The sequence below is a fragment of the Aspergillus affinis genome (assembly GCF_023601865.1).
Source record: "Aspergillus affinis strain CMG 70 chromosome Unknown NODE_36_length_285616_cov_85_140891, whole genome shotgun sequence".
Taxonomy (NCBI): domain Eukaryota; kingdom Fungi; phylum Ascomycota; class Eurotiomycetes; order Eurotiales; family Aspergillaceae; genus Aspergillus; species Aspergillus affinis.
This window is the reverse complement of record NW_026515817.1, coordinates 152,382-164,200: the sequence shown is the minus strand read 5'-3', so window position 1 is coordinate 164,200 and position 11,819 is coordinate 152,382. Positions and strand designations below refer to the sequence as shown.

At 52.7% G+C, this 11,819-nt stretch overlaps 5 protein-coding genes across 5 annotated transcripts; 1 reads left to right on the top strand and 4 right to left on the bottom strand.

The window, feature by feature from the left end:
* Position 1: 1 nt before the first annotated feature.
* Positions 2–1,853, bottom strand: KD926_006683 (MFS transporter; the record flags this gene model as incomplete). Its single annotated transcript, XM_053099689.1, has 4 exons — positions 2–856; positions 929–1,260; positions 1,335–1,426; positions 1,483–1,853. The coding sequence occupies 4 exons, from the start codon at positions 1,851–1,853 to the stop codon at positions 2–4; spliced, it is 1,650 nt and encodes a 549-aa protein (XP_052956590.1).
* A 1,334-nt stretch (positions 1,854–3,187) lies between these two features.
* KD926_006682 (TTC39/IML2 family protein) lies at positions 3,188–5,655 on the bottom strand (the record flags this gene model as incomplete). Its single annotated transcript, XM_053099688.1, has 4 exons — positions 3,188–4,030; positions 4,092–5,269; positions 5,335–5,415; positions 5,487–5,655. 4 exons carry the CDS (start codon positions 5,653–5,655, stop codon positions 3,188–3,190), a joined length of 2,271 nt encoding a protein of 756 aa, XP_052956589.1.
* An 807-nt stretch (positions 5,656–6,462) lies between these two features.
* Positions 6,463–6,836, top strand: KD926_006681 (proteasome regulatory particle lid subunit SEM1; the record flags this gene model as incomplete). The annotated part of the gene is made up of 2 exons (XM_053099687.1): positions 6,463–6,574; positions 6,715–6,836. The coding sequence occupies 2 exons, from the start codon at positions 6,463–6,465 to the stop codon at positions 6,834–6,836; spliced, it is 234 nt and encodes a 77-aa protein (XP_052956588.1).
* Positions 6,837–8,035: 1,199 nt separating this feature from the next.
* Positions 8,036–9,467, bottom strand: pgkA (phosphoglycerate kinase pgkA; the record flags this gene model as incomplete). The annotated part of the gene is made up of 3 exons (XM_053099685.1): positions 8,036–8,802; positions 8,895–9,315; positions 9,402–9,467. The coding sequence occupies 3 exons, from the start codon at positions 9,465–9,467 to the stop codon at positions 8,036–8,038; spliced, it is 1,254 nt and encodes a 417-aa protein (XP_052956587.1).
* Positions 9,468–10,190: 723 nt separating this feature from the next.
* Positions 10,191–11,350, bottom strand: KD926_006679 (Mpv17/PMP22 family protein; the record flags this gene model as incomplete). The annotated part of the gene is made up of 6 exons (XM_053099684.1): positions 10,191–10,262; positions 10,332–10,498; positions 10,558–10,900; positions 10,972–10,997; positions 11,061–11,151; positions 11,285–11,350. 6 exons carry the CDS (start codon positions 11,348–11,350, stop codon positions 10,191–10,193), a joined length of 765 nt encoding a protein of 254 aa, XP_052956586.1.
* Between the last annotated feature and the right edge of the window lie 469 nt (positions 11,351–11,819).

Below are 11,819 nucleotides of genomic sequence, written 5' to 3'. Positions count from 1 at the left end.
ATTAATACCCATAAACTGACCCTCTCGACCACTTCCCCCTCGCGCGGATCCTCTTCCCAAAAATATAAAACAGATACGGGATCGGGATTAACGCGATGGCCACGAAGCCCAATACACTGGATGCCCAATCGACGCCCATCTCACGGAACATGATGTGCGCGAAGAGCGGGAAACAGCCAGCGAAGAGACTGCGCAGAAAGGTATTCGCGGCGACGGCGCTGGCGGCGACTTTCTGGAATGTGTCGATGAGGTAGTTCAGGGCTGCTTGGAAGATGGTGAAGAAGCCGAAACCCATCAGGACGGCGCCGATGAGGGGTCCGATCCAGTGGATCTTGGGGTCGCCCGTCCAGCCGAAGATGAAGAGGCCTGCGGCGAAGAGGATGGACCCGATCATCATGGGGGGTAGGCGGGCTTCGGGGACGGGGAAGTCGTTGTTGGCGCGGAGGCGTTTGATGTAGAATTTTTGGTTGAGGAGGTTCACGGCTGCGGCGAAGAAGATGCCGACGAGGTAGGCGAGGAAGGGGAGGGCGCCGACGAGTTGGTTCCAGCCGCGCACTTCTTGGAATTCGACCGGGAAGGCGGCGAGACTGAGGTAGATGATACCGTAGACGAAGGAGGCGTAGAGTGCCACGAGGAAGCAGATGGGTGTGGTGAGGAGGGCGAAGGGTCGGATGAGGTATTTGTTGCCAAGCTCTTTGAAGGTCACGTCCCATTCTTCGTGGCGCGCGTGGAGCGCCCAGTTGCCTGTGTCGAAGCGGAGGCGTTGTGCTTTGTAGACTAGGAGGACTGGTGGGTAGCTTTCGTCGAGGAAGAGGACGTCCATGACGAGGAAGAAGACCATCATGATGCCGGTTAACTAGGGGGGGGAGGGGGTTAGTCGGGATGTTCTGGTGGAGGGTTCGCTTCTAACGAAAGGGTCTGGTCTCACATATTCCGTCCATCTCCATCCAAGGTAGCTTTGGCAAATGGCACCGCCAGCAATAGGACCTAGCACCGGGCCTCCGACAACGGCCATGGCATATCCTACGATGGCCGCGCCTCGTTGTTCGGCTGTCCAGATATCGCTCAAGACGCCACCGGTGTTGGTGATCGGCGCGGAGCCAAAGAACCCGGCGAAGAATCGAGTGAGCATCACTGTTTGCAGGTCTTTGGCCGCAGCCGTACCAAAGGAGAAACAAGCGGCAATGAAATATGGTAACAAGACCGCAGGTTTACGCCCGTAAACTTCGGATAGCGGAGCCCAGACGAGAGGACCCAGACCTGAGAAAGCGTTAGTATATGCGAAAGAACCAGATGGTAAGTAGCAACCACCGCTCAGGACCAGCAGAACATACCGAAGCCAAAGAGTAGCAAAGAGGTACCGAGCGTCCCAACTTCTTCGCCGACTCCAAACTCCGAGTCAACTTGCTTCGTACCAGTCGAGTAACTAAGCCCGAGTCAGTCCTTCTATCATAACCACCAAAACCGTAGGATTCAGCATACATGGAACTCGCCCAGGTAGCACCCATCGTCGTCAGACCATATAGCAAGGTAGTTATACATTTCTTCTGAAACCGCCAATTGATAGGCTTATAGGGATCATCCGGACCATCAAAGTCCACGATGACATCACTCGTGGTTTTAGTATGCGAGAGCGGATGGGTAAAGGGCGCATCCTGACCGGGCTCTCGACTCCGAATCCTTGAGATCACCGAGTGCGCGCGATTCTCAAACACCGACAGACCTGACGCGGCAGTTGTCTGCTTTTCCAACGTTCCGTTTTGATGCGGATCATCGCGCGTCACTTGTTGCTCTAAGGAATCAATGCCGGAGGATGAAGTTCGCGACGATCGATCTGTTTCTGCTCGCGTCATGACGATAAGGCATGAATCGCCACGCTTGATAAGAGAAATTTACAAAGTTCGCGAGGTCAAAACCCCCGAGTTGATAGTCGTCGGAGTAATAAAAAAAAATAGACTTTCAAATCCAATATAGGATTTCTGACATTTGACAGCAAAGGCCAATGTCGATCAAGGCGATCTTCCAAAAAAGACAGCAACAATTGAAGATTAAAAATTAGTTAGGTATGGCCCGACGTCATCACAATTGGGAAGAGGAGAGGATAAGTCTGGGCATTTCCCAAAACAATTTGACAGGAACCATAGCTTATAAGGCAAGATCCTTTCTTAAACCAAAGAGAAAAAAAAAAATATGCTTTACCCCAGGGCCGATCCATGGCGGACAGGCAAGCCGACTTAGCCGGACCAGGTCCGTTATAGGCGCTGAGAGGCCATCGGACGTCCGATAACTAGTCCGAAGGAAGGCATTGGGCATTCGCTCGTGTGTGGATTGTGGAGACAACTGCAAGCGGTGGAGGATGGACTCGTCAGTCTAAGACTAAAAGACCACTAGAAAGACAGATTAATTAAGAATCAACTCATCGGTTTCCAGGATCTGCCATTTCTAATCCTGTCCCTCCGCTCTCTTATCTTCTGTTCATCTGCAGATTGGACAATCTCTTCCTGACTGCTGTGGCCAAGACGCGGGAGGTAGCCGTTGCAGTCGGGCAAAATCCGCCCGGAATATTCTCCGAGGCCCAAAGCTCCCAAAAGTTCCCCGTTGGAGACTTGGAGTGGCGCCTCGGCGACTGAACGATCGCCACTACTGGCTGGTCGGAGATAATTACTGGAACTTGTACCCCGGTGGGTTCTTGGGGGTGGGGATGGGTCGAGGGCAAGCTTTTCTTTCATTCGGTTGGAGGTGGATATAGATGGGGAACAAGGTAGTATTTCACTTGCATTGAATGAGTCAATCCTCAATCGCCGATGGTCATGGTCAATAATGATTGATGGTTGATGGACGGTTGATGCCGAAGAGGATGGCAAAAGTACGGAAGAGAGAAATCGGAACCTCCGCCAGGCTGAAAAGCATCACGGGATTCCCGAGTCATTATTAGAGAACGTGACCACAGCTGCATACTTGTAGGTAATGATAGTGCATACAGAAAGCAATGCAATCAATATTTCGTAGATAATATCAGTCAGATAAAATAAATGATAAGTCACAAAATCCAGCCTTTTATGTATGTACCCTCCGTTCCCATTCCCTCTATTCGCCCGGTATCTCATCAAGGTATCAAGTCTTTGACAAGCCATGTATGTGTGCAATCAATCAAGTCTACATGTTTTCATTATACATCGTCAATTCATCAGCTGGTGCTGGAAGAATGCATGTTCTCCCACTTTTGCACCGCCTCCATCGCAGCCGTCACCTTCAGCCCGATCCGGGTATCCAGCTCGTAGCTTTCCCATCGAGACGCCTTCTCGAGATACTCCTTGCACTCGCGCACCTTCTGCTTCTCCAGCGGAGTCGCCGAACTCGCCTCGCCCTTGGTGGTCTCGGCAGGAGGACTTCCCGAGCCGTCGCCGTGGACGGCAATGTAGTTCGGTCGCTCCATCCACATGTTGGCGGCCATCTCAAAGTGCGCGGCAGGTTGCACCCAGTTGTCCTTGAGGTGGCCCGTGAACAGGGTCTTGTCGTGGCTCAGCACCGAGTCCTGGATCAGCTTCCTGGCCTGGTCATGTTTGCGCATCGAGCGCCAGACGGCGGCTCGCAGTAGTTGTAGAATGGCCTTCTCTTCTGGGCCCTCGCGCGACCAGTTCTTCTTGTTGGCGTCGTTTTCGGACCAGGCCAGGTTCTGGAGCGATTCCTCGAGTTGCTCGGTCGTCATGCGACTGTGTCCGTTCCAGAAGAAGATCATCTCCTCGATCGGATCGACCCCCACGGCGTCGACTAGCGGCACCTTCCATTCCTTGGCGCGAGCCTCCCATTTGGCAATCTTTCGTGTAACGAAGATGTCGAACGGCAATTGGCGCGCCATGAACCGCTTCTTCCCTGCCAGCGGAGGCGCCATTCGGTAGTACTCGGTCGCCTTCTCCGCGTGCTTGGCCGCCAGCTCGGCGTCTCCGCTGCTGCTCCGGTATAAAGAGAGGTGCGATGACCCCGCAATATAATAGTACAAGGATCGAGACCAGGAGTTGAGATCCACGCACTAGTTTATTGGTCAGCATATCATCCCCCCTTGGCAATTTCATGAATGGAAGATCAAATACCTCGAGGAATGACTTGGCACAAAGCTCGTGCCGGTGAAGGTACATCGCATTCAAACTCCGTTCGAACACGCGCAAGGCTTCCACCTGCTGCAGCGGACTCTTCTCCTCGCCACAGAGCAGCTCCAACGCCCGCTCAAGATTCTTGTTAGCGCCTTCCATTCGCGATTCTTCGAGGAGCCAAAGTTGACTCTTAGGGAATCGCTGCCGCATCTTTGCGAGGAGGGACTCGAGCCTCTCCTGGGGATATCCCTGGACATCTGCGTCGTCGCCGGGGACTGGATCGGGCATTATGTCGCAGTAACGCACGAAACCGTTGTAGTACCCGAGGATTGCAAACGCAGCGATGGCGCCAATCAAATTATGAAACTTACTGGCCTGCCACAGCATCCTCAGGCCTCGTTCCTTGTCGCCATGGAATCCAATAATTCCGAGTAGCTTGCTAAATGCCGGTGGCACCATCGAGATCAGCAACAGAAGAATACCAAAGCAGAAGTTAGCGCCGGAGTGCACGAAGACGTCGATCTCATTTTTGAAGATGTCGGAATCCGGGTCGTGGCTTAGCATGTCAGCAGGACTCTTGGTCGAAGAAGCGTCCGTTGTCGATTCCTCTTCGCTGGAAACATTGATGTCAGACAATTTCTGCGAGAGTCCCGCAGCCTCGACGGAGGAGTTCGCATCGGGGTTTGCAGATGCGTCCAGACCCGAGGCGCGGCTGGAAGACTGCAAGAGTTCGGTGGGAGTCGTCCCGCCCGACTGGTTCAACTGCATGAACTTCTGCTCCATCTTCAAGATCCCGTCCAGGGTTATATATGCCTTGCGGAGCTTATAGAATCCTTTGATACTCTCCGTGAGACTTTCGTTGAGCACGCCCACCACGGCACTCATCAGCTGTGCCATGGCCTGGCAGAGCGCAAACTCGGTGCCGGGCACATAGATCTGCGAATGGTACGAGTTCGGCGCATGCGAGTTGTGCTGCGCTTTCTGCTGATCATTGTAGGCAGTGTTCTCAGCTGCATTGAGTCGTTCCGACGCTACGGAGAGGGGAGCAAGCAAATCAGTCATCGACCACTCGAGGGAGAAGCCCACATGACGTGAGAAGAGATCCGCGAACCTTGACGCATCACCTCCTGCTCGAAACCTAACGTCGCCCGGATGAATGCGACCACGCCTCTGCCCAGCTAGAAGATCGGAAATTCCCCACGGTCAGTCTCCGAAGCCACCGAAGAGGGCGCAATTCAAATACACACATTGTGAAAGGACGAGACTCCCTCCGAGAGACCATCTTCAGCGCCGTCGACATCGTCATTCAGGATAAGCGTCGCGGCTGTGCTCGGGATCGGTTAGAACGTGACGTCTTGGCCCCCAAAGCGTAGGGCACGCGAGCATTCAGCTTACCCTTCATCGCATCCTCGACTGCGCCCCCACCCACGATGTCAGTCACAACGTCCAAGTTTAATGGAGAGTGAACGGAATACTCACGATCTCGCAATTCAGTCAACGAGTCCAGCGACTGTGTGTTGGCGGCTGGCTTTTTGCCATAGAGCCAGGAACCTACTCGAAGCATATTGCACTCTGAATCACCGGATGACCGTGGTTACAGAGCGAATAGCAAAAGGGGAAATGGAGAGAAGGTTAAAGGAAACGACAGTAAATGGAAAGAGAGATTCGATGTGTATATTAAATCGATCGAATCGATCGAAATTCCTTGGTTTAGAGCGGGAGCCGCAGGGGTCCGAACCCCGAGAGAAAACGGAATGCGAGAAAGACAGCGGTTCCCATCAAGTGCATCACCTGGAGGACGAAGCACCAAGTGAAAGACACGGGAATGAGTGGGTGTGTGAGAGAGGGAGGGAAAAGAATATGAAGAGGAAAGGGATAAATACGAATAAAGGAAACGTCCAGAGGGTATCCGTGGTCCACCGAGTCGGCGAGGCGGAGCATAACCGCACCGGCCGTGAGATACCAGCGAGAGGGCAATACATCATCGAAGTACCAGTAGGGCAGGCCACCGCATCTCGCCCCCTTCAGCCTGTTCCTGGAACACACGAATCGCTCTATTCCTGTGAGGGTCCATCCAGTAGATACAAAGTAGTTAGAAGATAGAATCAACTCTGAAATCCCTACAAATCCCATTTATCCCACACCTTCCGACCCGGCCGACCACGCCTCAGGCCGGCAACCGCCTTTGTCCGCGGGCGGTGAAGCCAGCATCGCCGCCACTTCTCCAGCTCAGGTCAACCGCAAGTCTTCGTCATCAAATATACTTCTCTCAGCTACTCCACCGGCCCTCGTATCTCGCGCTCCTTCTAGCTTACTCCTACCGACTCCTCCAACAACTCGCTCATCCACCCACACACACTTCCCGCCCACTATGTCGAATACAGCGCAGCCCCAAGATAAGGCCGAGCCCTCCCAGCAGCCGCAGCAACAGAAGCCCCCCGTGCTCGAGGAAGACGACGAGTTTGAGGATTTCCCCGTTGAAGGTGAGTCAAAACAGACAGACAGACAGACCGACCCGCGACGTCATCCACACTATCCTCTCGATGTTTCCGGTTCCCCTACCCGTCGACGTTGCTCCCAAACAGCTGTTCGAATCGATTGCGCTGACCCATCTTCGTTCTAGACTGGCCTCAAGAAGAAACCGAGCAAGCGGCCAACGGGGCGAATTCCCATCTGTGGGAGGAAAGCTGGGATGACGACGATGCGGCCGAGGACTTTTCGAAGCAGTTGCAGTACGTGCTTTAGCCTTTATCTTCTCTTGTCTCTATCTCGCTATCGACCTTTGTTTCCACCTGGTCTTGGCTTTCGATACATACCCCGCCTATCATCTCCCCTTTATGAGCATGAGCTTGAGCTTGAGCTGTCGATCTTGCTAGATGCTCATCTACCTCCTTTCTCACCTCTTCTCCTACCTAGCCCACTCATTCTCCAAGGCAGAACAATCATTGCTAACAGCCTTACTCCGCCCAATCAGAGAGGAATTAAAGAAAGTCGAAGCATCTCGTTAAGATACCCGATTGACCGTGTGGGGGCTTATGAAGTCGGGGAAACAAACCAAAAAAAAAAAAAAAGGAAAACCTTGTCTAGTCAAGTCCTGGTCTAGGTAGCTTTTTTATCTCGATGAAAGCGCCCATCGATCGATCAGCAAATCCACTTTATGATGAACCAATTCAACACGATGAATATCCAATATCTGTCAAAGAAACGGGGGTACCTTAGGCTACACCATAGAAACCGAAGTGATTTGGGATGGAAGAGAGAGACAAGGGAAAAGTTTCGGTTGGGTTGATTTGTATCTCTCCGGTGAAGTTGGCGGCAGCTGGTTACCGTATGCTGGCTAGCTGATGTAGCTCCTTCCCTTGAAAGCTGGGTGGAGGAGGATGCAGCATACATACTGGACGGTGCGGTGTGCTGTGTGTTTTTGAGCTGAGTGGGATCTTTCCTCGACCATACATAATTCTACCTACCTTGGTCTTTATTACCACTCTCGCTATCGCTATCTAACACCATGTATGGTTGTGTTTGCAAACCGTGAAATGGACGTCAGAAGTGTAACTGAAAATAGAGCATTTCGCATTTGTCCCTCCGCGGCATACTACACTTTCTATCCTAGACGTATTTACAGTTATACCTATACTCAACTTTCCGACTCGTCATGGGCATGATAGATTACTTCGTGGCGATCTCATAGTTTAGGACCCGTTGCTGTGTTCGCTCAATTATCAGAAACGAGATCATGAAGAAATTGGAATATATTTCAATTTTTTTTAATTAAATTCAATGTCGTACATTACATTCGTCTCAGGGGGTTGCAAATTAATAACAGATCCCGCCATAAAAAACATAAAGGAAATCAAGGCTTTATACATGCCAATTGCATCCAAGAATTTTCATTGGACAATTTTACCCTGTTTCCCAACGAAATATTGGCTAGGTTGTTTTGTTTACTTACTCGACAGGGCAGCAACACCGGGCAGCTCCTTGCCCTCCAACAGCTCCAGAGAGGCACCACCGCCGGTCGAAACGTGGCTGAGCTTCTCCTCGGCGCCGAACTTGGCGGCGACGGTGGCGGTGTCACCACCGCCGATGATGACGATGCTGCCGGACTGGGCGGCCTTGACAGCGGCGTCGAGGGTCTTCTTGGTGGCGTTGGCGAAGGGCTCCATCTCGAAGACACCGGGGGGTCCGTTCCACAGGATGGTCTTGGACTCGGCGATGGTCTGCTCGTACAGCTTGACACTCTCCTCGCCGACGTCCAGACCCATGTAGCCGTCGGGAATGCCCTCGGCGTCGGTGGCCTTGCCGGTCTTGGCGTCGGCCGCGAACTTGTCGGCGGTGATGTAGTCAACGGGCAGGACGATCTTGACGTTGTTCTTCTTGGCCTTCTCGACAATATCGCCGACAATCTTGCTGCCGGCCTCGTCGAACAGACTGTTGCCGATCTTAACGTTCTCCAAGGTCTTCTTGAAGGTGAAAGCCATGCCACCGGTGATGATCAGGCTGTTAACCTTGCCCAGGAGGTTGTCGATAAGCTGGATCTTGTCAGAGACCTTGGCGCCTCCGAGGATGGCCAGGAAGGGGCGCTGGGGCTTCTCCAGGGCCTGGGCGAAGTAGTCAAGCTCCTTCTTCACCAGGAAGCCGGAAGCCTTCTGGGGCAGGTCAACGCCAACCATGGAGCTGTGAGCACGGTGGGCAGTTCCGAAAGCGTCGTCTGCAGAGGACATAATCCGTTAGATAATTGATCACATGGATGCACCACCATTAGGTTACGAGGTCATTTGGAGGAAGGGGAGGAAAGCTTACTGATGTAGATATCACCCAGGGCAGTCAGTCCCTTGCGGAACTCGGCGACCTGGTCCTTGTCGGCCTTGACCTTCTTGCCCTCCGCGTCCTTGTAGCTGCCCTCCTCTTCGGCGTGGAAACGCAGGTTCTCGAGGAGGACGATCTGACCGCCGGTAGCCTTGTTGACGGTCTCCTCGGCCTCCTTGCCAACGCAGTCTTCCGAGAAGACGACGCTCTTGCCGAGCAGCTTCTCGAGCTCGGCAACGACGGGCTTCAGGCTGTACTTGGGGTTCTTCTTGCCATCGGGACGGCCGAGGTGGGACATGAGGACAACAGCCTTGGCGCCATTCTCGACGGCATACTTGATGGTGGGCAGAGCACCGACAATACGCTGGTTGTTGGTGATGTTCTTGTCGGCATCGAGAGGGACGTTGAAGTCGACCTGTTTGGTTCGGCAGCATTAGCAAATGTGCTCCTCCATACGGGAAACACTCCCCTGAATCGAGGAAAACTTGGATAAGAGCATACCCGGATCAGGACACGCTTGTCCTTGAGGTCGACGTCAGTGATAGCGAGCTTGTTGGAGAGAGACATTGTGAGGGTATAGATCAATCAATCAATCAATCAAACTATGTCAAAGTCAGGTCAGCGAGAGAAGGAGAGGAAACAAGGTAAAGGACAAGGAGTGGAGGGGAAAGAAAAAGGCGGTACCGCTAACAACTAACATCCTTCTTATTACGTTCACGGTGAGTTCTGGCGGGGTTGTCGCACTGGTGGGGCTTCCGGTGAGAGATTCGCTGACGCATCGGGCTGTTGCGGAGGTGATGTCAGTCCGCCGTGAATCGACGACGGAAGCAGCCGGGCCGCCGACAACACGATAACTCAGGCTACTTAATAGCCTCGGGTCTGGCCAGCCGTGTCGGGTCGGTCTTGTCTTTCTCGTACCTTTGCTGCCCTTGGCCTCGTCCGATGATTGCCTGACAGATGGATACCTTACGAGATGTGTGGCCTGAGGACTTCCGGACTTGGGTCCTATCCCCTGTACGTCCTGTACTTAACAGCCGTCCATAATGATACTCTTGTTTTGCTTTCTGTCTGTCCTGTATAGCGAAAGTTTGAAGAGAACGCCTGTTGAAACATGGACGACACCGGATATTAAACCTGTACACCATCCATAAGAGCCCGATCAGAACACCCCTCCATGCCAACGTCCAACGCCGGGTAAGTAGAAAAACATGAAGAACGCAAGAAAATACCGGTGAACGAGAACTACTAGTGAAAAGAATCAAGCGCAGAAAGGTGTGATTGCATCTTGAATTAGTCCTCTTCGGAGGAGTTGGTCAGGGACAGGTATGCAGTCCAGGCAATACCGATGGTGGATACAAAAGGCTACGAAGAAAATGCAAAGTCAGCCTCGGTTCTTGCACAGCGCTGAGAAGCGCAAAGGTTCACACTTACGATCTGGAACTGGATGGGCACAACGCGGAAGTTGAGGATCTGCACCGCAGGCCAGAGAACGAAGTTGGCCTTGAGAGTCGGCAAGAAGACGTCGCGGAACTTGCGAGTCAGCGCTCTTCTTCCACCACCCTCGGCGACCGTCATGAATGTAAAAAAGCATGTCAGACCTACACATTGACGGTTAGCAACAGGGTCTTTCTCGATTCATGGAAGGGGCGCTCCGTACCAAAAGGGGCGAAGATGAACTGATCAACGGCAACCCGCTTCAAAGCCGGAAGAGTCGGACTCGCCTTAGTGAGCGGGAATGCTCTCGACAAGAAACCGTACCATTGAAATTGAATCGGGGCCATGAAGAAACCGTAGGACATGAAACGAGTTAGGCGCTCGAAATCGAAAGGCTGCGGCGAATTCCTTGAGAGACTAAGCTCTCCAAGCGCCGGGGGCTTTTCCTTGTCCAAATCATGAATTTCGATGGAGATGAAGTCGCTGCCATCGGTCCGGTCACTGGTGGGGCGCGATCTAAAGGCCGTGATAAGTTGTGCAGTAGTGTCCGCGATGCCACCGAGGATCTAAAGTCATCACAATTTAATTAATCTCCGTCATAATCAAAACGGCAATATGGGGGGCGCATTGCGCTTACCGCGTTGGTCACCATAGTAGTCAACACTGTAGACAACACCTATGTTAGCGGGCGCTTATATCCCTTGTTGGGGGCGAGCAGAGGCTTACCCGGCTTTTCCGCATAGTAGGAGTTGAATTTGGCAGCCAGCCGCATAGCCGCCGCCATTTCGATTAAAAAGATAATTGTATGAAGGAGAGGCTATTAGAACGGAAATAATCAGCGAGACGTTATCATCTAATTCAGAGGCGAGGAACGAGGGTTGACGTTGAGGGAAAAGGGGAGGTTCCGACGTGCAAGGCAGAAAGATGAGCGCATCGTTGCTATGACATACCAGGCGACCGTAAATGTACCTCCGATTAAGTCCATCCAGGATTCTGCGGCGCGCCACGGTGAACATCGTGAAGTCGGGTGAGACGCAAGTCTCTTAAGAGGCGAAAGGAAAAGGGTCGAGGACAAGGAAAAGATGGCAAAGCTGGGTTCCCGGCCGGCGGTATTGAGCAAAGTATGACGCAAAAGAGGGTATGGAAAAAGGAGAGCGAAATGACAAAAGAAATTACACCAGGGCAGGGCGGTAAGAATGATCGATAGTAGAAATTAACTAGAAGGAAGAAATTCAGTGGGTAAAATCTCCACAATAACGGCAGGGAACAGAATGGATCTACCTTGGAGAGCCGGATGCTCCTTATAGTTGATACGGGGATGGAGAGGGGAACTTTTGATGGGAGACTCCAGGCTGTCCAGACGGGAAGAAATGAGTTATCGCCGATCACGCACGATCAGCTGCCCGCTTTGTCCGCCCGCCTGGTTCGGCGCGGGTAAACCCCACGGCCGCGCGTTTGTGGCTGTCATAGCCATCTACTAGTACT